This window comes from Microchirus variegatus (assembly GCF_963457635.1).
Source record: "Microchirus variegatus genome assembly, chromosome: 6".
Taxonomy (NCBI): domain Eukaryota; kingdom Metazoa; phylum Chordata; class Actinopteri; order Pleuronectiformes; family Soleidae; genus Microchirus; species Microchirus variegatus.
In genome coordinates, this window is record NC_139807.1 from 31,144,382 (window position 1) to 31,169,671 (window position 25,290).

Below are 25,290 nucleotides of genomic sequence, written 5' to 3' on the forward strand. Positions count from 1 at the left end.
GTTAGGACAGCACTAAAAGGACAAAGCGGTGCTTTGCGATGACAAGTCTGTAAAGAATTTTAGAGGCTTCATGATGATGGAACGGGGGGGCAGACTTCCCTTTTCTGAGTGGAGGTGTCAGGATTAAAAGGTTAAAGCCATAACTTCAGCACTCTGAGGGAGGCAGTTATGAAAGCACAGATGTATCGAGCCGTATGCTCTCGGGCCATCAAAGTCATGGATGATAAAGGTTTTCGTCTCTTCACCGTCTCATTCATTACTTTCTGTAGGAACGTCATACACGTACCAATTCTGTACACTGTGTATAAATGTATAATTTAATTATTATTTAAAGTATTTTCAATAGCACAGCTCGACAGACGGCGTATTAAACACCAGTGTGTGGTGACAGAGTGACTAGTTTTGGTCCCAAAAATATAATTGTTGTTTCTTCCTGTGATTTAAAATGCATAACCAGAGCCTTGAGTAGAATAAAAGTGAAGAATATCATAAATTCATTCCCCTGCTCCACCTGCTGTTTGTTGTATTTGTTTTATACATTACTGCCATCTTGTGGACACAGCTTGCAGTTTTTACAGATTGAACAAAATAATAGTACATTACGATTCAGAATAGTTAATGGTTACTTCTTGCCTCGTTACCAAATTGAAAATTCCTATTAATTTTTAATGACCCACATGCAGTACCAGCACAGGCCACAGAGGGGCTGCAAACAAACACCAGTTGGTCAGTGAAGAGCCGTCTCATTTTATACACTCAATTGCTAAAAAAAAAAAGAAAGACACAAAATGTCTGACATATTCAGTCATTTAATTTGCATGACTTTTATAAATGAAGCACTGAAACCACCTCTGAACTCTCTTCATGTATCAGCACTGACGAGTCTTTCAAAGTAACCCTTAACCTAATAAAAATCTATTGAAGTCGGAATTTAAGCCCAGACCTGTGGTGGTAATACTTCACATGGTTTCGAAGATATTTGCAAAATAATTTAAATATTGTGTGCTCTGGAGTAGGGCTGCAGGGATGAATCCATTACTAATCAATAACTGAATGGTTTGAATGTGTGTTTGTTATTTAATAATGACTGATCTGTTTTATTTCAGCTTCTTATAAATGAATATTTTCTTTCATATAACAAAGAAATCATTGACCTCATCATTTTGAATGTTCCGGACCTAAAGGAGAAAATCCTTGACAGAGTAATAATACTGGTGAGTTGCAGCCCTACTTTGAAGTTTCGAGATGAAGACAACGATGGGAACACAACACACACACACACACAAAAAAAGGACAAGAGCTTTGATTTACTCTCCATTTAAATTATTTTAAAAAGGCAGGTTATTTTTTTTCATCTTTTGCAGAAAGTGTGGCATAACTGCAGAACAGGAATACATAGCTGACATCCTCTGTTTCTCCCTCACACATACACAGCTCTCTTTGTGATCCTCTCTCTGTCAAAGTGTGCGCTGTGCTTTCCTTTTTTTCTTTTAAAAACCCGCTCACAGTCCTCAGCCAATCCAGAATCTCAGCGAGCCCCTGCTTTTATTTTGGTGACTCCAAACCATCGCAGCGATCATGTGACGGTTTTTAAACGGTGGCGTCTCACGTGTGGTTGCTGCTATTAGTTAACAGTCTCTTTGTAGGCGAGTCTCTTACTCTGTGGGCGACACAGTGAGTGTGGACGGGCACTGGGCCGGGCAGACACACCACGTCAGGATCGCTGAAGGTGTTGTGGCACAGGTGGCATCCCTTCTTTTCAGACACCAGGATTTGTTTCTTGCGCTCTTTCAACTGGAGAAAACAAAGACATATGATAGAAAGTTAAAGGACTAATGGTCACTAAGAGAACACCCTATTATGTCCATACAGCAGCAGACTAGTGGCTAGCATTGTTGCTTTGCAGCAAGAAGACCCAGGGTTTGTGACCCAGTCTGACCGAGGGCCTTTCTATGGTTTGGATGTTCTCCCTGTTTGCACATGGGGGTTCTCTGGTTTCCCCCCACAGTACAAAAACATGCAGAGGTCAATTGGACACTCTAAATTGCCCATAGTGTGAATGTAAGAATGCATGTTTGCTTGTCTTTATATGTTGACCCTATTTTTATTGATTAATCAATTAATTAATTGTGTATCACTCAAACAAATTCTCATATTTTTGTCAACTTACTTAAAGTAGGGCTTGGCGATATGGCCTAAAAATAAAATCATATATATATCTCAGATCCAATTTTTGTTTTTTAAAATACATTTTTATTTTTATTTAAACTACTAAAGACAAATATTTATTATTCATATGGGGTATTATGTGCAAATGACTGATATTTTACACACACACACCTACATGTCTTGGTGAGGACCATGTTTGGGACTGGGCATAATGTCCCCACAAGGAAAACTGTCCTCACAATAAAGGTGTTTTGCCAGGGCGTGGTCCACACAAGCATAGAAAGACAAGCGCACACACACACACACACACACACACACACACACACACGTCTTTACCACATTGTGAGGACCACGTTTGGGACCGGGCGTAATGTCCCCACAAGGAAAAATGTCCCCACAAAAAAGGTGTGGGGACATGTGAAATCATTGTAATTTTGAGGTTTAAAAAACATTGGTCAACATTTTATGGGACCAAAATATTGAAGATAATTGGCAGATTATGAAAATAATCATTAGTTGCAGCCATGTAATAATCTAATAACTATACTGTACACACACAAAAAAATACATTTAACAGTTAGAGGAACTACGTTGCACATTTACAATATTTTTGTTCTCTCACATGCGTCTTACCCTGTCATGTAGCAGTTGCAGGTTTTCAGAGTGAGCTAAACCCAGAGCAATCTGTGAAGTGCGGCAGGCGTGCATACTGGCCCTGACTGCTCGACCCAGGAAAGGCCGCAGCAGCTGCAGTGACCAGCTCTCAGGGAGCAGCCGGAGGACACTGATGGCGTCGAAAACCTCGCCGTGACGGTTTAGGAGGTCCACTGCTGCCATCTCCAGCTCTCCACTGCCCCCTGCTGTATGGGACCTTCCACCGTGGCTCCCATCCAGATAAACCCCCAGGAGCAGGTGAAAGAGCCGTTGTCGGTAAGCAGAGTCCCGGCAAGACGAGGCCCATACACAGAAGGCCTCAGCAGAGCGGAAGTCTCTGAGCTGGTGAACCAGTATGTGCAGAGCTCTATCGTGCTCCTCCAGTTTACCATGTAGTGTTGCGCGTTCTAGCAGTAGCTGTTCACAGTTCTCCATCTTATCTAAACAATGAAGAAGAACACAACATATCAGCAGTCAAAACAATAAAATAAACAACTGCAGAATGATACGTCATAAAGCTGCACATAGGTCGTTTCTCCAGACTCATGAAAAAAAGTTTTGTGCAGTATTGTGAGAGTGACAATATAGTGTAAATACACTCTAAAATAAAATATCTACTGTTTATGAGCTGTATAACATGATCTTAAAATACACTTATTACCTTTATTTTCAGAGAATAACTGGTTTATCTCTTTGGCATTTTAATTTAAAGATTAGATGGTCCTTTAATTGTCCTGCAGTGGGGGAATTTCAGCTTTACAGCAGCAAGACAGTAAAGATAAGGATAATAAATAGTAAACAAGCATTACCGAAAAAAGTACAATATAAAAAGACATCAACACTGAGAGTATAAAAAAGTTAAATAGAATGTATAGTGTACATTATAGACAATTTCCAGAATATATAGTATGGACAAGATGTTTCCCTTATAATCAGAGATTGAGCATGTGATATTATATGTTTAGATTGATTATCAATGCATCCTTTAAAACCATGAAAAATCCATTATCACGATATGCCAATAGCCTAACTCTAAGACCATATCTCGTCTCATTATATTACCAAGCCCTAAGCTGTACAGTATCAGTTTAACATTCAAACAAACGCCATTTTACATGACATTTCAGATATTGTATTCCTTAGTATAGTGGCATTTTGGTTCATGTCAAACATGTAGGCAACAGCAACATTTTGCTACGAAAGTGAAATGGCTGCAAACAGGAAGTGACCATGAAAGTCAATTCTACTGCTCATAATACCCAGTCATTCAGCAGTTTGACAGAATCCCCACCTGATCCTGAATTGCTGCCATAAAGGTACATACTGCAGTTTTGAGTCACTAAATAACTTCATTAATAAATCCTGAATAAACGGGTTAAAATACTGTAAAACGGCCTTTTGTCTCACCTAAAAGTAACTGTACACGGTAGAGGTTGGACTCCCTGAGAAGGGCTTGAAGCCTCTCTCTGGCTGTGGTGAGCTGCTCCTCATCTGTTGGTGACTGTGACTGCAGTGACAAGACCCTCTCCAGGTACAACACAGCCAGGTGTGTATGGAACTTCTCTTTCTGTAGCCACACACACACACACAGGAAAGAAAACATGAATTCAATTAACTTTAGGAAGCTGCTAAAAAGAAATATAAACTAAATCCAGACCCATTCATTCTTTCACTGTACCTGTATCCTTCTCTCAAGCACCAGGTATTCCAAGTAAAGAAGCAGCGCTCGGCTGTGTTTTCCAAGGTAAGTGATGACATCGTCAGGATTTAACTGCGACACGTCCTTACCGAGAGGCCTCTTAGTAAAGATATGCATGCCTATCTGCAAACAAAGAAGGGAAAGGTTACTACTGCAGCTCTACCTCTGCACAATACAAGATCAGTTTGAGGTACCGGCAAAACCTACAGCGGGGTCTTTCTGCAAGGCCCAGTCTGCATACGTCCATACAAGGTCCAGATTGGAGCAGGAGGAGAGAAAGTCCACGATGTACTCGTAAACGTCTGATCTTGTGGAGTCCTGCAGATCCCCGTCTGCCAAACGGATCCACAACTGACAGCAGCATGAAAAAGGGAAAAATGTTCAGGTTGATTCTACAGTGAGAACCAGTAACAGGTGATTTGTTAGCATACATACCTGAAGTGCTGCTGAGTCTTGACTGTTGTAATGATAGAGCAGCCCAAGTGCAAAATATCTACACAGAGGCAGAGACAAGACCAGTAAATGAACAGTGTTGATGTTTCCTCAACACAACATATAAAAAAGTTGACCTAAAACAATTACCATAATGCTGTTTTGGCACCAAATATTGATTTGTTTTGGATTTTTCTTCTGTCAGCTCACTCAGCATTTTGTAAATTCATAAAACACAAACATTCTGAAATAAAAAATTATAGTGTACACACTTGTGATATTTTTCTAGCCACGGGACGCTGTCTGCCAGCAGGCAGGTGTTGCCTGAAGCTACAAGGTCCAGAAGGCTCTGGTGATCCTGTTCAGCGTACAGTTTCAACAACGCCGTGTCCACATCCTCTCTGCAAACGTTCGCCACCTCTGTGTTTCGTACCTGCGCATGAGGATAAAGACGACCTTCTGTGAGTACACAAACGACACCTTATGACACGAGAATGAAATTATTTTACTCCGCTTACCTCTGCCAAATAACTGATGAGGAATCTCTTGCACTGCAGCACTTTTTCTTGGTCACCCTGTGCCAGGTGGTTGAGATCTGCAAACTCATGGAGAGGAGGGTGGCAGCGAGTGAACGAAGAGGACGCTGGCAACAGCCGTGGGTAAAGAGAGATGAGCTCTCGCACGTCCAGCTGACCCTTCCTGAAGTGCTCGCTTGCTTCTTGAAACCGAAGTTGGCCGAACTGTATGAAACCCACCTGCTGAAGGATTCTTTTGTGCAAAACCTGTACACGCAGACAGAATATATATCAGAATCTCGTGGATTTCTTGGTGCTGCTCAAATGCCTTAACCACACGGAAAAATAACTTTTCTCTCTAATCGTGAAAATAATTGCTCTAAAGTACACATTACAGTGTATTAGGGGTGAGAATCGTTTACTATCTCATGATTCGATTCCGATTTTTGGGGCTATGATTCGATTAAAACTGATTTTTGATTCAAAACGGTTTTATTCAAAATGATGTTTGCTTCGATCTATCGGTGTGCAAAGTATGACCTACTCCTACAATACCAATATCATTATATGGTGATTCATATGGCGTATTATCTTAACACACTTCAGCCCTTAAAATGAAAACACATTGTTTCTAACCTGAAACTTGTCTTTGGGAATATTCCTCTGTGCTCCTTCTGTGAGGGTGAGCGCCTCCTCCACTCTGTGACTGGCCAGTAGGTCTTGGATCTGTCTCTCCAGTGGCAAGGGCACCAGGACATAGACTGCTTTAGTGGAGGCCAGTATTACCTTCCCTAGAAAAAAAAAAAACAGACAATACATGACTCAAGTAGCCAAAAAAATGAATGATATCACAAGGAAGCTACTTAGCTATAATCCTGTGTCACAATGGCCTTTACAAGGCTCAATTTGCAATGACATCCCACATACTAGAGGTAAATAACATGTCAAAACACTCTGACAGGTTTCATTGGTTTCTGCGCATCAATTATAAGAATATGTGTATGTATGTTACATTTGACTTCTGTGCTTCCATCCACAGCTTTTCATTTTCAGTTGTTGCTCTAAAGGGTAATACTTGTATTCCAACTCTACAGTGAAATGGTCTGTAATAGGAAAAACTTTCTCATGCTTCAAATCCCATTAAGAATCCAGTGAACAGCTCTACACGTCTTTAAGTCTCAGCCCAGCAATCCAAAAGCAAAGTCTTTTGTTATTCCTGGAATATTTAATATAACAATTTAACAGAGGAGGTCTGCTTTGCTCTCAGGACACACTTAAGAGTGAAATGCTTGGCTTGGCTAATTTCCGCATGTGTATTTCCACTTTCAAACAATCCAGGGACTAAATAAGCATAAGGCGAGAGTGCTGCCATAACGGATTGTTGTTGTTATTGTTGTTGTCTTCTTCTACACGGTCATGGAGCAAACAAACAAAAGCCGTTTTTCTGTTCTGGGGCCCGGGATAAATGACTGAGCTCAGTTCAACGAATCCAAAACAAGGCTCCAGGCGTCCAGGCTCAATTGTTTGCACAAAGACCAAGCCAGGATGAGCAGACACAGATTCATCAAGCCAGGTGAAACCAATCCTGGATCAGCGCGCGCACATGGCTTCCTCAAATAGACCTAGCTCTCGATCGCAGGTTCGTCGGTCATTTTAGTAATTTTGTGGTACATTTGCAGAATATTTTACAGCATTTTACTTGAGATGTATGTGTATTTGTTTTTGAAAACAGGCATAACATTAATATTAAGTTACAGAAATTGCAGCAGAGTTATAAAAGTTGTATTATTTTATCTTTATATATATTATGAATTTGAATACCTTCAAAGTCTTGCAGAATGTGTCCATCCCTGAATGACAGGGTCTGTTTCAGCTGTTGATCCAACATGCTATGGATGGTGATGAAGTTCTCATCCAAGGCCACCACATATGGAAAACATACAGCGGCACCAATCACGCCCTCTGACCAGCTGACTGGAGCCCGCTGAGATACCCCCTCTGCATTGGCAAACATTCCTAAAGGAACAATGTGGATATCAGTTAGTTTTAAATAATACATATAATACATAATAGACTATGATGCTGTTAACAACACACTTGTGCTGATTCATCACCTCCAGACATGTCAAGCAACTTCAAAAGACGTAATTCTCCGACTGTGTAATAAACATCCTCTCTCAAAGAAATTAGCAGGGTTTACCACATTGAATTTGCTTTTAATACATCCAATGATCTGCAGATGAACCAACATTTCTAACTTACCTAGACCACCAGGTGCTGCTAAGAGGAACTCCTCCCTGTCAATCCTCTTCAAAATGGGCCTCCTCTCTTCACTGTTGTAAGGGAAGAGGTCTTGGGATGCTCCAGTGTTGTAGTTCAGGATCATGTATTGTGTAGCAAGGGCCAAGCACAAGAAGTAGCCGTCCAGACTGACAGCACAGGGCTGCTCAGGAGTGCTCACTTCTTTGACCAGTTGGACTCTGTCCTCATATACCATGTAAATCTGCACTGTCCGCCGCTTGGAGGAGAGCACACACATTTCCACACAGAAGGGATCGCCATTTACCGGGTTCTCGTTAATGCAAAACGTCGTCACACCTCTGATCTTGGCTCCACCCCCTGCCGCTGAAGGCACAGTCTCCAATGTCACCATATCGATGAGAAACACTATTCCATCACAAAGCACTATCAGACGCTCCAAGGCAGACGCAGCCCGCAGCTCTGCAACTGGTTTCTTGAGGCCCAGGTATTTGTGCAGCAGCTTTTGAGCCGAGTAACTCAGCTTTCCTTTGGAGGAAGTGACTTCGTCCAACAGGAAGTGGTGGATGAAGCAGTCATTGGTACCCACGTACAAGTGCTTCCCACAACATTCGATGCACTCGATGTTGATGCGAGCCTTGTCGCCCATGAGGAGATCTCTCTCCACAGCGGGGACAAGCTCAAAGGCCTTCACACTCATCTCAACAAAGGCATCTACACTAGAAGACACAAAACAGATGAATGTTAACAAGACTGCAAACAAATGAAAGTATAAATATGAAAAAAATACTGCAGACCATGCAATAAATTATGTTGTTATTATGTTTATGAGTGTTCTTCATTCAGAATAACCTCTTCAGCACTTTACCTTTGATGGTTTTAGTGATTTATTTGTGGCTGCCAGCTTGCATGAGTGTAATGAGTGTTGATTAATAGGGAAATTAAAACAAGATAAGTATTTCTCACTATTCTGGACATTCTACATCACAAACAGCGATCACTTAGTTTAATGTCCTGGACAGTACGTGTTTATGTCAAGTAAGGCAATACTGTCCCCTATCAAGCATTTATTGACTTATTAGACAGTTAAGAAATGGTTCATATGACAATAATGTTTTTGACAGTACATACAGTAGGTTTAAATGCATTTTAAACAATTACCTCTGTAGGCGAGGCTACTGTATATGTATTAATTGGTAATGGTTGCTTAACAAAGGGAACTCAACAAGCAAACGGGATCAAGTATAACATTTTTTGAAAATATCATAACATAGGGCACTGCTAAAAAGTGGCGATGGCTAATAGCGTTCACGTTAGCTAGCTTTCGATGCCCATAAAGGCTAACAACAGCAACAAGATAAAGTTATCAGGTAAACAGTGAGGGAGGATATAGTGCATGCAGCCATACATAACTTTTCATGTAAGGAAGGCATTTGCGGTTATAGTACATAAAGTTGAGGTCTAGGCCAGCTAGCTAAGCAAGCTAACGTGAACTGAAAGTGGCTGTTCTCCAGTGGTGCCAATGCTATCAAGCTAATTTAAGCTAGGAAATAGCATGTCATCTGTGCGCCTACATGTTATTAATATGTTCATATAATCTACAATGCTACATTACAACACTGGTGGAGTGGAATGTCCGAAAGCAAGGGAAAGCAAGTAATTTCCAACACTGCCCTTAACGTGATGATGTGTGCAACAGCTTTGCACCTAGTTTCTCCTGGAGCTCTTAGCATACGTACCGCTGTAGACAGCGCACAGGACAGCAGACGGGGACCACCGCTAACTGGCAAGCCTTACTGCTGCAGCGGGCACAGCATATAGTTACACCTGCACAGTGGTGTACCCATGTTGTTGTGGTCGGCACCGCACTGTCAAACTGAAATTATGGCTTGAATGATAGCGTTGGCTCCTTCCTTGACCGAATCAAACACCGCCCAGTCACACTGAACTCCTGCTGGCTGTCGGTGATTTAGAGCCGCGTTCAAGAGTGTCAAGAAAGCAGGGAAGCTGACATTTTTTTAAACACATTTCAAAACTGGCTTCTTAATATGTTTATTAATCCACATATAAATAAGAATGTGACTGTTTAAATGGATGTAATTATGATAATCCGGCCATACACTGTCCCAGAAAGTTAGAAGATTGTTGCGGAAAGTATTACTCCGAACTGTCCTCAAACGCATCTCAGTCGCTTTTCACCCAAGATGCACCTGTTCAACTGAACTGCCTGAGAAAAGCCATTTTGTTGTGCTAGCTAGCTGTATGCTAAAGAAAGCCACCAAAAATATTGATCTGTTATAACAACGCTACATATGTCACTTTTAGGTTTTTGTTTGCTGCCGCTGAACACATACATTGAATTCGTTTTAAACTGGAAATAGCCGAGACTGGCATGGTCTAGCCTAATAAGCCAAAGTGTTTTAGAGAAGACGAAAACTGAGCTAAAGTGTGTTAACATACTGTTAGCTTGTTTATGTGTACACCGCAGTTATGTTTTGCGGTTAATTGAGCTTACGTTAGTCAGTGCATGTTTGAATGTGTTTTAAGTAGACCGTGTCTGTTTGAGTCGTCAGCAAATATAGTTTGCCTTACGAGGGGACTATTTTATGCCTGTATAATAAACAGCGGTGACAGCAAGACCTAGCAGTAACTTGGCGAAATACGGACTATACATCGTTAAGCCAAAGTGCTAATCTGATAATGGCAGAGGACACCCGACAGGAGAAGAGGGCCAGCTTCTCTGCTCTATCGGAACACAACACCAACGGGCTGACCAGGACGTCAGCTGTGGCCTCCGGCAAAAGTGGCGCTTCAAAGAAGTTAGTGATCAAAAATTTCAAAGGTAGGCTACGACTCAGCAAGCAACTTAACTTTGGGCTCATTCAGTTAACATGTCTGTCTCGGGTTGTATGTTTTTGACAGTTATTATCAAGTACAATTTATTGAGCTGAGTGCTCAGGTTGGTGGTGTTGTTGTTTTTCTAACCAAGCTCCTTGCAACATCTGTTTGCACATATGAGGTAATCACTGTCCAAAGCATCATCCCCCAAGTAATGACTACGTGATGAAAATAATCAGAAGTCAACAAGGGAGGGTCTCCACATTCTGAAAGACGTCTATGTTGTTTTAGCCTAAGTTTTCACATAAACTTCTCCCATAGTGTGGGCAAATCAGATTACACTCATCCAAAATTGAAGAAAACACTCAGAGAGCACAACCCTCCACCAAGGTGGCCACTCATTTCCTAAAGTGTCAAATACATGCCTTTATGTTACAAGCTCAAAAGTCGATATATAACAGTTGATGATAACCTACATCCCCAGAAAACTCAATCCAAATCAGTGCTTTACTTTTTGTGTTATGCTTCTTACAGGCCAAAACCATAAGATCCTCACCTTAGATAAAATAAACAAATACATAAAATGCACATACATACAATGCAACTATACTGCAGATTAACACACAATAAAGAAATTGTCAAGTTTCAGATTTTGCATATATATTCAAATATGCACATTCATGAAATCAAATCCTAAAATTACCACAACATTGCTTCAGTTTTGATTTGCATAACCTGTTCCATTTTGGAAGACCTACACATTACAGCTTAGTAGAAAAAAAAAGGCATCAGTTTTAAGATTAGAAGTGAGCAAAAAAACAGAGAGACGAATTCTACTGCTTTATCCCTCCACATGAGGGTTTTGATGCCGCTGGTGCCAATCCCAGCTGACATAGGACGAAAGGCAGGAAACACTCGACAGGTTGCGAGTCCGTCACAGGACCACACGGAGACAAACAGCCATTCACTCTCGCATTTATTGTCCAGTTAATTTATCTGTGGGAGGAAGCCATAGAACCTGGAGAAAATCCATGCACACACAAGGAGAAACTTGCCTTTCTCAAAGGTGCTTTTTCCGACCAGGTCACGAACCCAGGTCTTTTTGCTGCATAGGCAACAGCGCAAACCACTATGCCAACCATGTGGCCCGTGATTTAGGATTGATTTATCATGACTGTCCTTGTTAATTCAAAGAACCCAGTAATATAATCACAGGGAATATATCTATAACCAGAAAACCAACTCTGTGCACTATAAAAATGTTAATTTACAAGCTAACCTTTGGGTCCAACGTTTGTCATTTGCAATGTGCCGTAGTTGATTGTCAGTTATTCCATTAATGTTTATTTTTCCAAGACAGAAGCAGGTACCTGCCTTGTGCAGCAGCAGTTGTAATGTTATTCAGAGGAGTTTAAAAGAAATCACACACTATTATTAAGTATGATTTTAACTTTTAACTTTGGTCAGTTGCCTATTAACAATTAGAGCTGATTATTGCCACATTTTGAGCTTATTATGTGTGGGAGATCGATCTCTAAACTTTATTGCTGGCTTTTTTTGTAACAGACAGGCCAAAACTAGCAGAGAACTACACTGAAGACACATGGCTGAAGCTACGGGACGCAGTGGGAGCCATTCAGAACAGCACTTCTATAAAGTACAACCTGGAAGAACTTTATCAGGTTTGCTGATCCTCTCTCTCTGTTTGAACACCAGCAGTGTCATATTCCATTAGGATTAAAACAAACGGTTGAAATAGAATGTTTACTTGAACTGTGGGGGGCAGCATCAGCCAGAAATTCCAAAAGTCTCCACAGCATTTTCTGTGTACAAATGTATTAACCAACTTCTAAAATATTAATGGAATGCACATTCAAATAATCAAATCTGTTTTTTTGTAAATATATATTTCCAGGAATTACCTGGAAATCAATCTGTGTTATTGCTGTTTGTTTAAAATGATGAACTGTCTGTCTCCTCTCTTCTGAAACTAGGCGGTGGAGAATCTGTGTTCTTATAAAGTGTCCCCTACTCTGTACAAGCAGCTACGACAGGTCTGTGAAGATCATGTGCAAGCTCAGATCCAACAGTTCAGAGAATATCCTTTTTTTTTGTCAAACACTGTGTAAGGTGAGATGTGAGCCAAATCCACTGCATACTGAGCATATAACCAACCGACTGTTATGCAACCATGTAGTTCAAATGTCCATATTTATTTATTTGTGTGACATTATGTTAGTATCAGTATTTGCTTGATGATTTGCTTTATCCACTAAAACATCAGCGCCAATCAGAATAAAGGCTATTGTCTCACCTAGCTTAAAACCCAATAATGTTTCCCATGGTTAATGCTCTTTGAGTATTTTTAATTTAATAGCATGAGTGCGTATAAGAAAATCCCTTAACATGAATTTCACAGAGTCTTTGGACAACCTTTCCTTCCTGAAGCGAATAAATCGCTGCTGGCAGGACCACTGCAGACAAACTGTAAGCTGCTTTAAAAACAGTATTTATCACACATACTCATCTTTACTTTGTTCAGTTTTATGTTTTGAAAATAATCCAATATTTACACTGTTTGGTCTCTTTACAGATAATGATCCGAAGTATCTTCCTCTTTCTGGATCGTACATATGTGCTTCAGAACTCCCTTCTTCCCTCCATATGGTAAAGTAACATGCTGTTTAAACAGCTTAAAAATCGGAGTTTGCATGTTCTCCCCGTGTGTGCGTGGGTTTTCTCTGGGTTCCCCGGCTTCCTCCCACAGTCCAAAAACATGAAATATGGGGATTAGTTAAAATTGGGCACTCTAACTTGACCGTAGGTGTGAGAGTGAATAGTTGAATGGTTGTTTGTCTCTATACGTTGCCCTGTGATAGACTGGCAAACTGTCCAGGATGTACCCAGCCTATGGCCCCTATGTCAGCTGAGACATGTCCCTCCTGTGGGAGGATAAAGCAGAAGATGGATGGATAAATGTGCTTGTGTCCTTTGGAGGCTAATGTTATGTGTATGATGCAGGGACACTGGTTTGGAACTGTTTCGCACCCACATTGTGAGCGACAGTGCAGTGCAGAAGCGCACTGTGGATGGCATTTTGGAGCAGATAGAGCTGGAGCGGAATGGGGAAACCGTCGATCGCAGTCTGCTCAGGAGCCTGTTGGGCATGCTGTCAGACCTGCAGGTACCTAATTGCTTGTTCATCATCATCATCAATCAGATGATGAACTAAACATGTGACATCATTTTGATCTCCTGTTTGTCTCACGTTCTCTCAGGTTTACAAAGATTCCTTTGAGGAGAGATTTTTGATCGAGACCAATCGTCTGTACGCAGCAGAAGGGCAGAGGCTAATGCAGGAGAGGGATGTGAGTGACACAGATCTGCACGTCATATTGTCACGTATTATTCATCAGTCGTCACCTGTTGTATGCTCTCAGCCGGCAAACTGAATTGGTGTGTTTACCTATGTCCAGGTGCCTGAGTATCTCCATCATGTGGCTCGACGGTTGGAGGAGGAGAATGATCGCATTATGAGCTATCTCGACCAGAGCACTCAGTAATTTCCTTTATGTTCAATTTATGTTCACAGCACACACTTTGAAAAGCAGCACCGGAGCATCAGCATAATTATGAAACATTTTAGACCAATAGTAACATGTAAATAAAATTAAATGGGTTTTAATCATTTGGGCCAAACGAGAGAACACCTCGATATCTCTTTACTAAAACCTCTGTCATTTTACTCTGCTTCACTTCAGCAGCATCAGACTTTGCACAGCTCATGTCCACATGTTGTTACATGACCTCCATGCGTTTTTTAAGATCCTACTGCAGACAGGGAGACCTGAGATTTATAACTATAATTTCTTTTTTTCCCCCATCAGTTTAGTTTGAGTGGATTGTACCTTTTTTAAAAAAAAAAAAGTTTCTACTGTAAACACCTGGCCCAGAAGATTTAGTTGAAACTCAAGTTGCCATGTCCTTAACTAATGGATAACTATTTGGTTGAGGATGATTTTTTTAAGATCAGTGTTAAATATCTATGCACCTATTTTAACTTTTGAATACACTTGCTCATTTTCTTGCTGCTTATTTCTCATTATTTCACAGGAAACCACTTATTAGCTGTGTTGAGAAACAACTTCTAGGAGAACATATGACTGCAGTGCTACAAAAGGGTATGTATGTGACATTAGCATGGTACATTTGTGAAATCTATCTATTCCATACATGTTGTGTCTATTTTTTGAAAGTATATAGCAAATATATGCATATGCATGTTGTTGTGCCAGGTTTGAGCATCCTGCTGGATGGGAACCGTGTGACTGAGTTAGCCCTCCTCTACCAGCTCTTCAGCAAGGTGAAGGGAGGACTTCCCACACTGCTGCAGTTCTGGAGGGATTACATCAAGGTAGATATACGTAAATCTATATACACATGCACTGTAGCTCAACAAACATATTCTGTGTTGACATCAAACACAAAGCATTGTCATTTATGTGTAAGTGTACTGTTAACACTTATCTGCCTGTGGTCTTAGAGCTTTGGTGGAGAGATTGTGTGTACGCCAGAGAAAGACAAGGACATGGTGCAAGAACTGCTGGACTTCAAGGACAAGATGGACAACGTCACACAGAGTTGCTTCACACGGAATGAGGGATTCATTAATGCCATGAAGGAGGCCTTTGAGACTTTTATCAACAGAAGGCCCAATAAACCGGCTGAGCTTATTGGTATGATGCCATTTAATTTAATTTTGAACGACCAAAGCACATTTTAATCGTGGTTTTGTGAATGACAGATTTTGATTTGCTTTGTTGTTTCCCATCCAGCTAAATATGTGGATTCTAAATTGAGAGCGGGGAACAAGGAGGCGACAGAGGAGGAGCTCGAGAGAATCCTGGACAAGATTATGATAATCTTCCGTTTCATACATGGTCAGTTACACTTGGAACTGCATGTCTATTAGCGTGTTTGCTTTCTCACTACGACTGTTACTAATTAAGGATGGGCATGAGTCATTTACCAGTTTACCAGATCCTGCAGCATCTTTGAATGCATCTTATTACCTGATCCACTGTTAGCTTAACACGCTATGAACCATGCATTACTTCCACTATCTCTCATGCACTACAGTTTAAAGTATATTTGAATGCCATTTTTGCTACAAATTCCCATCACTAATCACTTTGAAGTTGGTTTCACTCATAGCCTTATTGATTTGTGTTTCCTCCCTCTAGGAAAAGATGTCTTTGAAGCTTTTTATAAGAAAGATTTGGCCAAGCGTCTGTTAGTTGGAAAGAGTGCCTCTGTTGATGCTGAGAAGTCCATGCTCTCCAAGCTCAAACATGGTAAATCTTTGATATTTTTAAATTGTCAATATAGATAGATTGATAGATCATTTGTTCTGTACTGTACTGTATCTATAGTGTATTTTTCTGTCAAATGTAACCTAACATTTGAATGTGCTTGCAGAATGTGGAGCAGCATTTACCAGTAAGCTGGAGGGAATGTTCAAGGACATGGAGCTGTCCAAAGACATCATGATCCAGTTCAAACAGGTACGTGAAGTCTCCAACAACAAACACCTCATTAAATGGCTCATTAAATGGGTAATTTGTCATCCATAATAATAAGTACGATATTTCTACTCAGTATATCCAGAACCAGAGTGAACCAAGCAACATAGAACTTACAGTCAACATCCTCACTATGGGATACTGGCCTTCATACACACCCATGGAGGTTCACCTGCCCTCAGAGGTAAGCGTGTCACAGACATGTTCATTAGGACAACAGGGAACTAGGCTAACTAGGCTATAATATGTCCCCTTTAAGAAAAATGCTGTATATCAATCACTTGTGAATTTGGTTATCAACTGTTCCCTAAAAGACTGCGTTAAGGACACCTGCGTTACACGTTGAATCTCTCTGTGTTTTGGTAGATGGTCAAACTCCAGGAGGTGTTTAAGGTCTTCTATCTGGGCAAGCACAGTGGAAGGAAGCTCCAGTGGCAGCCGACATTGGGCCACGCTGTATTAAAAGCCGAGTTTAAAGAGGTAAATACTCGAAGAAAACTAACAGAGCCCACAGAAGAGAAATGACTGGAGTTACTGAGTGCTTTCTCCTGCAGGGTAAGAAGGAGCTGCAGGTCTCCCTGTTCCAGACACTGGTGCTGCTGATGTTTAATGAGGGAGAAGAATTCAGCATTGAGGAGATTCGCACTGCCACCGGCATAGGTCACACACATCTTCAAATGAGTACTACAACTATGTCTTTGTTTGGAGAGAAGTACTCACTATATCACACCATCCCTTTGTCTTGTGCATAGAGGAAGGAGAGCTCAAGCGTACACTGCAGTCGCTGGCCTGTGGAAAAGCACGTGTCCTCAACAAGAACCCTAGAGGGAAAGAGGTGGAGGACGGAGACCGCTTCAACTTCAACAACGACTTCAAACACAAACTGTTCCGCATCAAGATCAACCAGATCCAAATGAAGGAAACGGTAAGAAAAACAAACAAAACAACACATTTCTTTCTCTCTCTTTGGCTATGTTTCATTTGAAAACAGTATTTTTAGATCAAAATGATCTGCATCCACGTACGGATTCTGCTCTGTATGTCAGTAGTAACCTGCATCCATATGTTATGTGACTCGGGTACAAAAAGTTGACTCTCTCGTCTAACAAAAGTCCAGTTTCAATGAAAACGTGGTTTATTTAACAAAGAACCAAAGAGCAAACAAAGAATCTCCTCTGCCGCTCCGGTAAATAAATATTTTCCCACCCAGGTGCATGCTGGTCCCTTACCTATATGACCTCAGGTGCCCCGCTAACGTGTCCAAATGAAACAAAACACAAATAAGACACAAGAAATAAAAGAATAAACTAGAATACTAATAGAAATTTAATCAGAATGAAATCAAGTAAATTAAGAATAACCAAAACGAAATACTCACTAAATAAAATACTAAACTAAACAGCACTAAATACTAACAATAAATAAATTGCTCCAACAAGCGCTTTTTATTTGAGTATAAATCGTAGCACAAAGTGCTTTACAAAACAATTAAATCAACCCAACCCCACAATAACCTAACTCGCTGCTGTATTTCCATTCCAAACCAATGCAATCAGAGATGGCAGACTTCTCTCCATTCACGCAAACAAGCCTCTGGCGGCCTCTGGTCATATTGGCAAGTGCAAGTGCGGAAACACAAACAGACAGACACACTCGCTCTGTGGGAGCCACCACAATCGGATTATTTAATTTTGCGTCCATGTAATAGCAAATCAAATCTTTTTGGAATTAAAAACATTTGCACATGTAATGGCTACTATTTTTGGTCGTGCATCAGCACTTCTAGTCTTTTTTCTGTGTAATATGGATGTAGCAGTAAACGCCCTCCTCCCCAGCTGTGATGCAGTTAACCCATTTTTTAAAACTCATTTTCCTAAACAGGTGGAAGAGCAGGTCAGCACCACAGAGCGCGTCTTTCAGGACCGGCAGTACCAGATTGATGCAGCTGTGGTGCGCATTATGAAGATGAGGAAAACCCTCAGTCACAACCTGCTCGTATCAGAGATTTATAACCAGCTGAAGTTCCCCGTCAAGGTAACGCATCTTGAATCTTCTAATTCATAATAATTCACGATTCACACCGACACGGAGGGTTAATCTGCCTCGTTTTCCTCCCCTCAGCCGGGCGATCTTAAAAAGCGCATCGAGTCGCTCATTGACAGAGACTACATGGAGCGCGACAAGGAGACACCAAACCAGTACCACTACGTTGCCTGAGGGGGTTTTTACAGTCAAATACAGCGTTGCAGCCCGTCATCCACCCATCGATCCTCTGGTGCCCGTTGTTTCCCTCCATCTTCAATCCTGGACTCAGTAATCAGTGAGAGGAGAGACTCTCGACTATACTGTCCCCGCCTCGTGATAATCTTTGATGGGACTCAGAAATGGTGCTGGAGGAGCGGCCCAGGTCGTCGATTCTTGGTTTATGTGGTTTCAGCTCATGCAAAACTCGACAGAAAATAACTGGCACTTCCATCTAGTTTTTGATTTTTTTCGCTTATTCTCTTCGGGATTGGGATTTTTTTTTTCTGCACCATATTTGTTCTAAAAATCAAATATTTTCTACTGTAGCTGGTTTGACAAAAGTTTGGGAATTTTGTTTTTTCCGATGTGTCCTCCTCCGCAAAACACTGCTGAGTGTGAACCTGGTTGGTTGGTTGCTAGCTTGATTTGGCAGAGGAGCAGCTGGAGAAGACATCCATGGAGGATGGATGAAGTTATTCCTGAGAAGCTGAGTCTGGTGTGTTCAGGTAAGAGGGAGGAGTTATTAACGAATGGTAAAGCAGACGCTAAATCATTTTGCAGGTATGTCTTTTGGGTATCCCTGTACGTTTTGACCAAAATGTTCAAATGTCCAATGTCATTGTGTTGACGTTCTTTTTGTAGGTCAGGTTGTGTTCTATGTATGAGTGAGAAAAGTGAACCTGAATAAATGGATATTTAATGATTGAATTGGTGGTTTGTGGATAACCAGCCTGCTGTATTTTTGTTTTTGTTGTTGTTGTCGTTTATCTTACATTAATTAAGCAGCAGTTCACCACTGAAAGAAGCTGTTTTTCCCTTACATTTTATTCAGGGGATGACTTGTTTCATTTATTTGTTTGTTTGTTTGTATTACATTCAGTTCCTTCATCATCCTTCCTTCACACACACACACACACACACAATGCCACTGTGAAAGTAAGTTATAGGGTATAATATGTCACCTTTAAAGGTGCATTATGTAATAAATCTAAAGCAACTGGCCATAAAATCCTCCTAATATGTCACAGAGACTCAGGAATAATGTTCATATAACAAACTGAACTCACCAACAAAAATAGTACTGACAAAGTATTTGCATTAAAAAAAATATTTTGCAGACTGCAAATCATGTTTATGTTTTGAAATCATGTTTTGGCGTCATGTGGCACCACCTACCGCTGTCTACCAATCATTGCGGTCAGTAGAGTCCCAGCTGGCGCGCAACCACGGGTTGCCAGTTATGTCAGAAAACTAAACCTAAAAGACTTGAATTTGAATGTAGTAACCGTTTTTGGCCACATTCTTACATATGGCACCTTTAAACATTTTTATTACAGTGTGTAATAATTACGAATGCAAATGGACTATATTGCCGATTTAATAACACACAACAGGCTTCTATTTGTTTATTAACACTACGCAAATCAAAAACGCATATGTTTTCGTGTTTTCTGCTTTTGTGTTGTGTGAATTACGATTTTGATTTGTGTTTTTGATTTGCGTTTGTGTTTTGTGATTTGCGTTTTAACCTCAGGGCCTCCGTAGTTTATATTTCGCTCATAAATTGTTGTGTGATTTGAGTTTGTGTTTTTGATTTGCGTTTGTGTTTTGCACTTCAGGGTCACCGTAGTTTATAATTCACTCATCAATTCTAAATGGGGGCTGAGACAGAAAAGGCTAATCTTTCTAGCGGTTCCGCCTTTCCAACTAAGGGGGACCACAAAAACATGAGTGACTCATCATTTTTCACACTTTGCCGACTGATAAGGCCTCCAGAGTCACAATTATAAGGATTTAAAATAATATATTTTTTTAAAGTTGATTTTGCATAATATGTCCCCTTTAACAGGTGTGTAACATCATGTACCGGATATGCACAACTGTTTGTTTGTAACCAGAAGTAGCGTCAACATAATGTTGGAGACATTTGAAGCTTGTGTCGCTTTAAAGCTGATAATATGAACGTCATCAGTTACAGTTTTGTGTGTGTGTGGGGGGGGGGTGTCTCTCACGTGACTGGTGAGATCTTAATGCTGCGGAACTCACATGACCAGACATGGTTTATGATTCACACAATCAGCCTTTGACCGACATTAACGCCTTTTCTCCCACGAAAGCTGCGGTGCTCGTTATTATTTATTTGTATTCTTCACGAAAAAGCGTAACATAAACAACAACAACAACAACACGGAGAGGAGTGACGCAGCAGCGACACACGAGCACAACAACAACAACAACAGCAGCAGGAGAAGCAGCAGCAACAGTCCGGACTCTTTGTTTGTTTGTTTGTTTGTTTGTTTCCTTCTTCAAGGATTTAAAAAGCGTAAATGATGAAAGTGGCTCATGTGCTGCTCGCGTTCACTTTCGCCTGCGTTACTCTTTCAGGTCAGTGTGATTCTTACTCTGTTGTTGTTATTATAATAATACAATATTAAAAATCATCAGCATGTTCAGTTTTTCTTAACACGCTAAAGTCAGTATATATTAAAGCGTCAATTGTAAACAGGACTACGGAAGCCCGTTTCCGCCACTTGGGGCGGGAAACTGACAGATACTATGTCATGATTATGAGAAATGAATCGTAATTTTGAGATTTCAAGCAATAATTTTGAGATTTTAAGCCATAATTATGAGATTAAAAGTCGAAATTACGAGATAGAGTAAAAATGATGAGATACTATGTTATAATTATGAGATAAAAAATCAGAATTATGAGATTAAAAGTCGTCATTTTGAGATTTTAAGTCGAGATTGTAAAATGAGTGTATCTCATAATTTCTCCAAATTATAACAAAATCTCAAAATTACGACTTCATTTCTCATAATTATGACTTTCTATGTCATAATTTTGACATTTTTTTTGTTTTTTTAATTTTATTTCCGTTTTTTTTCCTTTTTTGAAAAAATGATAGACCGTCAACATGAAAGTTAACTCCTGCATTTTAAAATAAAACAAAGTTGTACATAAATATGAAGGGATAATTCTACGAGAACGAGTGCAACAATACAATTAAGATAAAACGTGACACGCCAATACAACACAATGATAAAGAGTATGTGGTGGTCATAGTCAAAGTGTGTTTTTAAACTGCAGTGGAGTCAGCTGATGTCAGAGTGAGATTGTGTTTATCGTCTCATCCTCAGCTTGTATCCAGGCTCTGACTCTTGAGGTCAAAGAGGGAAACTCCACCTGTATTAAAGCGGAGCTTTCTGTTTCCTTCTCCATCACGTACAACACCACCATCAGCAGCAGCAGCACAGTATGTACAGTACAGCCCATAATGACCAGCGATGCAACTGCGCCACCTTTTCCTGTCTGTGATCACCGGTCCTAACGCTTGTGTTCTTCCTCATCAGAAAACAGTGCAGCTTCCTCTGCCGGACTCTTCCACAGTGGACGTGGGCAGAAGCTCATGTGGCTCAGACAGCGGCTCGGCGTGGTTGGTGGTTCTGTTCGGACCGGGCCACGCCCTCGGCCTGAGCTTTACAACCAACTCCAGTGTTTACAGAGTCGCTAACCTGACGCTGCAGTACAACCTGAACGACACTGTGTCCTTCCCTGATGCTAACAGCTCTGGTGAGAACAAACACTCTCAGTGCAGCACAGAGTAGTGTGGAAGCCAATTTTCCCAGCCACAACAACACACGTCACGTCTCTGAGGCCCGGCAGCTAACTGCAGTTAGCCTATGCTAGCACAACAACACACGTCACGTCTCTGAGGCCCGGCAGCTAACCGCAGTTAGCCTTTGCTAGCGTTACACGAACAATTACAAACTAAGCATACGTTTTTTTAAAGTTTGATCCACTGCGGTCTCTCCACGGACAGTTGGTACTACAGTTGGCAACATTCGTGGTGAAATGCACATTGTGTCGTCACATTGTGCAGGGAAGTCAACATCGCGTGTTTTATCTCCTGTACTTAGACTAAGGTGGACCACGAAAACATGACTAAGTCATCTTTTTTCACACTTTGGCGACTGGTCAGGCCTCCAGAGTCTTAAGTATTAAAATGATTAAAAAGTAGATTTTGCATAATATGTCCCCTTTTACACTGACCACTTCACACAGTAACTTTGAAACTGCAACTTCTTCCATATCTTCTGATAACTTCCTTGTTGTCTCTACTAACTATTTTAAGAGATGAACCGACATAATTATTAAATTAATTGTCGACAAATTTGATAATCACTTCATTGGTTTCAGTGTTTTAAAACGGCAGTTAACTGCCGGGCCTCAGAGACATGTGTTGTTGTGCTAGCAAAGGCTAACTGCGGTTAGCTGCCGGGCCTCAGAGACGTGAAGTGTGTTGTTGTGCTAGCAAAGGCTAACTGCGGCTAACAAGTCGACAGATTTTCTTATTGAATGTTAATATTTTCTGGTTTCTTTGCTCCATATAACAAAGAAATAATGAACATGTATTATTTACATTTTTCAAAATATCAATTTATCAATATAACAATATATCAATACAACAATATAACAATATATCAATATAACAATAAATCAAGTACTGAAAAAAACATTTTTATTTATGTAAATAATCGTTAGTTGCCATCTTTCCTCAACTTCTTTTTCTTTCTTTTGTTTATTTTTGCCCATTTTAGCTTCAGCTATTTCTTTCTTTTACACTCTTTCCGATTCGTTAGTTAACTTTGTGTTGATTTGTGTCTGATACGTGGTTTTGTGTGATTGACAGACGTGGTGTTTGAGTTTACGTCTTCAGTATGGATGTGGGCGTCGACCAACACCACCTATCGCTGTGTGAGTCCCACTGCTGTTCCCGTCTCTGGAGACACCGTCACCTTCTCTGATGTGAGGCTGGAGGCGTACATGCCAGGAAATGACCTGAGTCCAACAGGTCAGACTGCTTTATTTTATATACAAGATATAGTCATATTGTGATAAGGTATCTGTGATGAGACTTTTCCTGGTTTTATAGGATGTTGCATTGATAATCATCACATATATTGTATTGAATATTTGTGAAATACACTAAATATTATCAATTAAATATTTTATACCAGGAGGTTTATGACTGGTTGTAGACTTTTGAGATAAATCTGACGGCATATGGTGTTAAACTGTATGCAGGGTTGGGTGGGGGTGTACACTCTTGGAAATAAGGGTTCCAAAAGGGTTCTTCTAGAAGGACTGAGGTTCTACCTGGAACCATTTGCTTCTGAAAAACCCTTTTCCTGAAGAAAGGGTTTTAAAAGGGTTCTTGGTAACACTAATGGTTCCTTTTTGATCCAGATAACCCTTTAAAACCCCTTACCTGAATAAAGGATTTTCTTGGTGGAACAGGGTTCTCCTATGAGGACAAGCTGAAGAACCTTATATGGTTCTACTTAGCACTTATATTTCTAAGAGTGTATCATCAACACAAAATAAAATTCTACAATAAGCAAAATTTCCCCCGTTTCTTTGATTCTATAAACACAGTCTGACCATTTCAAGCTTTTATTTTGGTACTTCCTGTTACCGATTGTGTGAATTTGCATATTAGCTAAATATTTAGTCTCACCCAGAAGATTTAGATAATTGAATACGTATATTTAACATATAGATGTGATATTCAATATTTAGATTTAACTATTTAATATATGTACAAGTTAACAAATATTGGCGATATTGTGGAAAAAGTCACCTTTATGACTTGGAGCGAAATCTGACAAAATGTCGATGTTATTTTCATCTTGATAATTTTTACAATCTAGAATGTTATGTCATACCACGACGACACATTCTGTAAAATAAGCCTTTATTATACCTGTGGTTCCAGTGGAGGTGTGTCAGATGGACCAGGACCACATGCTCGTTCCCATCGTTGTCGGAGCGGCTCTCGCTGGTCTGGTGCTGATTGTGCTGATCGCGTATCTAATAGGCAGGAAGAAGAGTCGTGCTGGATACCAGACCATCTGAAATATAAAAAAAACCTTCTTTTCCTTTTTGCAGCTGATGGACTGAAACGAGGAGAAGGAATTCTCCTCTTCACACGAGTGAATGGAAGTATTAGTTTTTCTTGACTTAATGACATTTTTCTCCGTTATGAGAAGAAAAATACTTGTTTAGTGTTTCCCAACCCTGGTCCTCAGGGCACACTGCCCTGCATGTTTTAGATGTTGCCCTGCTTCAACACACCTGATTCAGATGAACAGCTCGTCATCAAGCTCTGCAGAAGCCTGATGACAAGCTGTTCATCTGAATCAGGTGTGTTGAAGCAGGGCAACATCTAAAACATGCAGGGCAGTGTGCCCTGAGGACCAGGGTTGGGAAACACTGGTTTAAGTGACGATGACGTATTGCAGTTTGTCGTTTTTCAAAAAACTATTTAAAATGAGAAAAAACGCTTGGGATGTCCGTGTAAGGAAATGTAAGTTTTATTTTATTTTGACTTTGACATTTTTAGAAAGACAGTTGAAGCTGGTCAATTATGGAAGTGCCATCCGAGTTTGAATTCGAATTCTGCCACTGAATTTTTTTGCATCAAAATTAGACTTTTAATTTTTAAAACCATCAAATTTCAAGCAACTCAATTTCAATTTCAAGTTATTTTTTTGTCACTGATTTTTTTTCAACGTTAAAATAAATTCAGTTGCAAAAAATTAGATGTCTCAAGAAATTCAGTTGCAAAAAATTTGATCTCTCAGATTTACTTCCATAGTCAATCCTAATCCTAATCCACTGATGAACTGGGCCAGTAACCAGTTATTGTGACAGTAGACGTGTGGACTGCTGCTTTGTGTGCAACAGTGCTTAAGAAAATGACTGAACGTTAATAAAGTCTGGGCTATTTTCACATAATGGAACCATGTGTGGTTTGTTTTTATATGAAATACACAAAACAAAAATTTGTTCACTCAAATGACACAGTTATTTTTGAATAATGACCACATC

At 40.3% G+C, this 25,290-nt stretch overlaps 3 protein-coding genes across 4 annotated transcripts; 2 read left to right on the forward strand and 1 right to left on the reverse strand.

Annotated features, from left to right (window-relative positions):
* Positions 1-352: 352 nt before the first annotated feature.
* Positions 353-9,609, reverse strand: tgfbrap1 (transforming growth factor, beta receptor associated protein 1). 2 transcript variants are annotated; one of them, XM_083891670.1, is made up of 12 exons: positions 9,468-9,609; positions 7,732-8,447; positions 7,291-7,485; positions 6,106-6,260; positions 5,473-5,736; positions 5,227-5,387; positions 4,958-5,015; positions 4,730-4,873; positions 4,502-4,645; positions 4,231-4,390; positions 2,803-3,263; positions 353-1,794 (listed from the first exon to the last, which is right to left on the reverse strand). In XM_083891670.1, exons 2-12 carry the CDS (start codon positions 8,426-8,428, stop codon positions 1,606-1,608), a joined length of 2,628 nt encoding a protein of 875 aa, XP_083747796.1. In that variant the 5' UTR covers positions 8,429-8,447; positions 9,468-9,609; the 3' UTR covers positions 353-1,605. The 2 variants fall into 2 exon arrangements, with proteins under 2 accessions (XP_083747796.1, XP_083747795.1); XM_083891669.1 differs by having other exon boundaries at positions 7,732-8,442; positions 9,468-9,577.
* A 378-nt stretch (positions 9,610-9,987) lies between these two features.
* On the forward strand, positions 9,988-18,988 carry cul4a (cullin 4A). Its single transcript, XM_083890914.1, has 20 exons — positions 9,988-10,570; positions 12,133-12,248; positions 12,561-12,664; positions 12,984-13,053; positions 13,160-13,233; positions 13,588-13,750; positions 13,845-13,934; positions 14,043-14,125; positions 14,680-14,747; positions 14,862-14,980; positions 15,110-15,302; positions 15,402-15,506; positions 15,810-15,920; positions 16,045-16,130; positions 16,225-16,332; positions 16,515-16,628; positions 16,703-16,808; positions 16,901-17,073; positions 18,030-18,182; positions 18,270-18,988. The coding sequence occupies exons 1-20, from the start codon at positions 10,429-10,431 to the stop codon at positions 18,363-18,365; spliced, it is 2,274 nt and encodes a 757-aa protein (XP_083747040.1). The 5' UTR covers positions 9,988-10,428; the 3' UTR covers positions 18,366-18,988.
* A 1,433-nt stretch (positions 18,989-20,421) lies between these two features.
* On the forward strand, positions 20,422-25,176 carry LOC310929014 (lysosome-associated membrane glycoprotein 1-like). The gene is made up of 5 exons (XM_083891708.1): positions 20,422-20,777; positions 21,537-21,652; positions 21,750-21,969; positions 23,090-23,251; positions 24,176-25,176. Exons 1-5 carry the CDS (start codon positions 20,720-20,722, stop codon positions 24,313-24,315), a joined length of 696 nt encoding a protein of 231 aa, XP_083747834.1. The 5' UTR covers positions 20,422-20,719; the 3' UTR covers positions 24,316-25,176.
* The last annotated feature ends 114 nt before the right edge of the window (positions 25,177-25,290 follow it).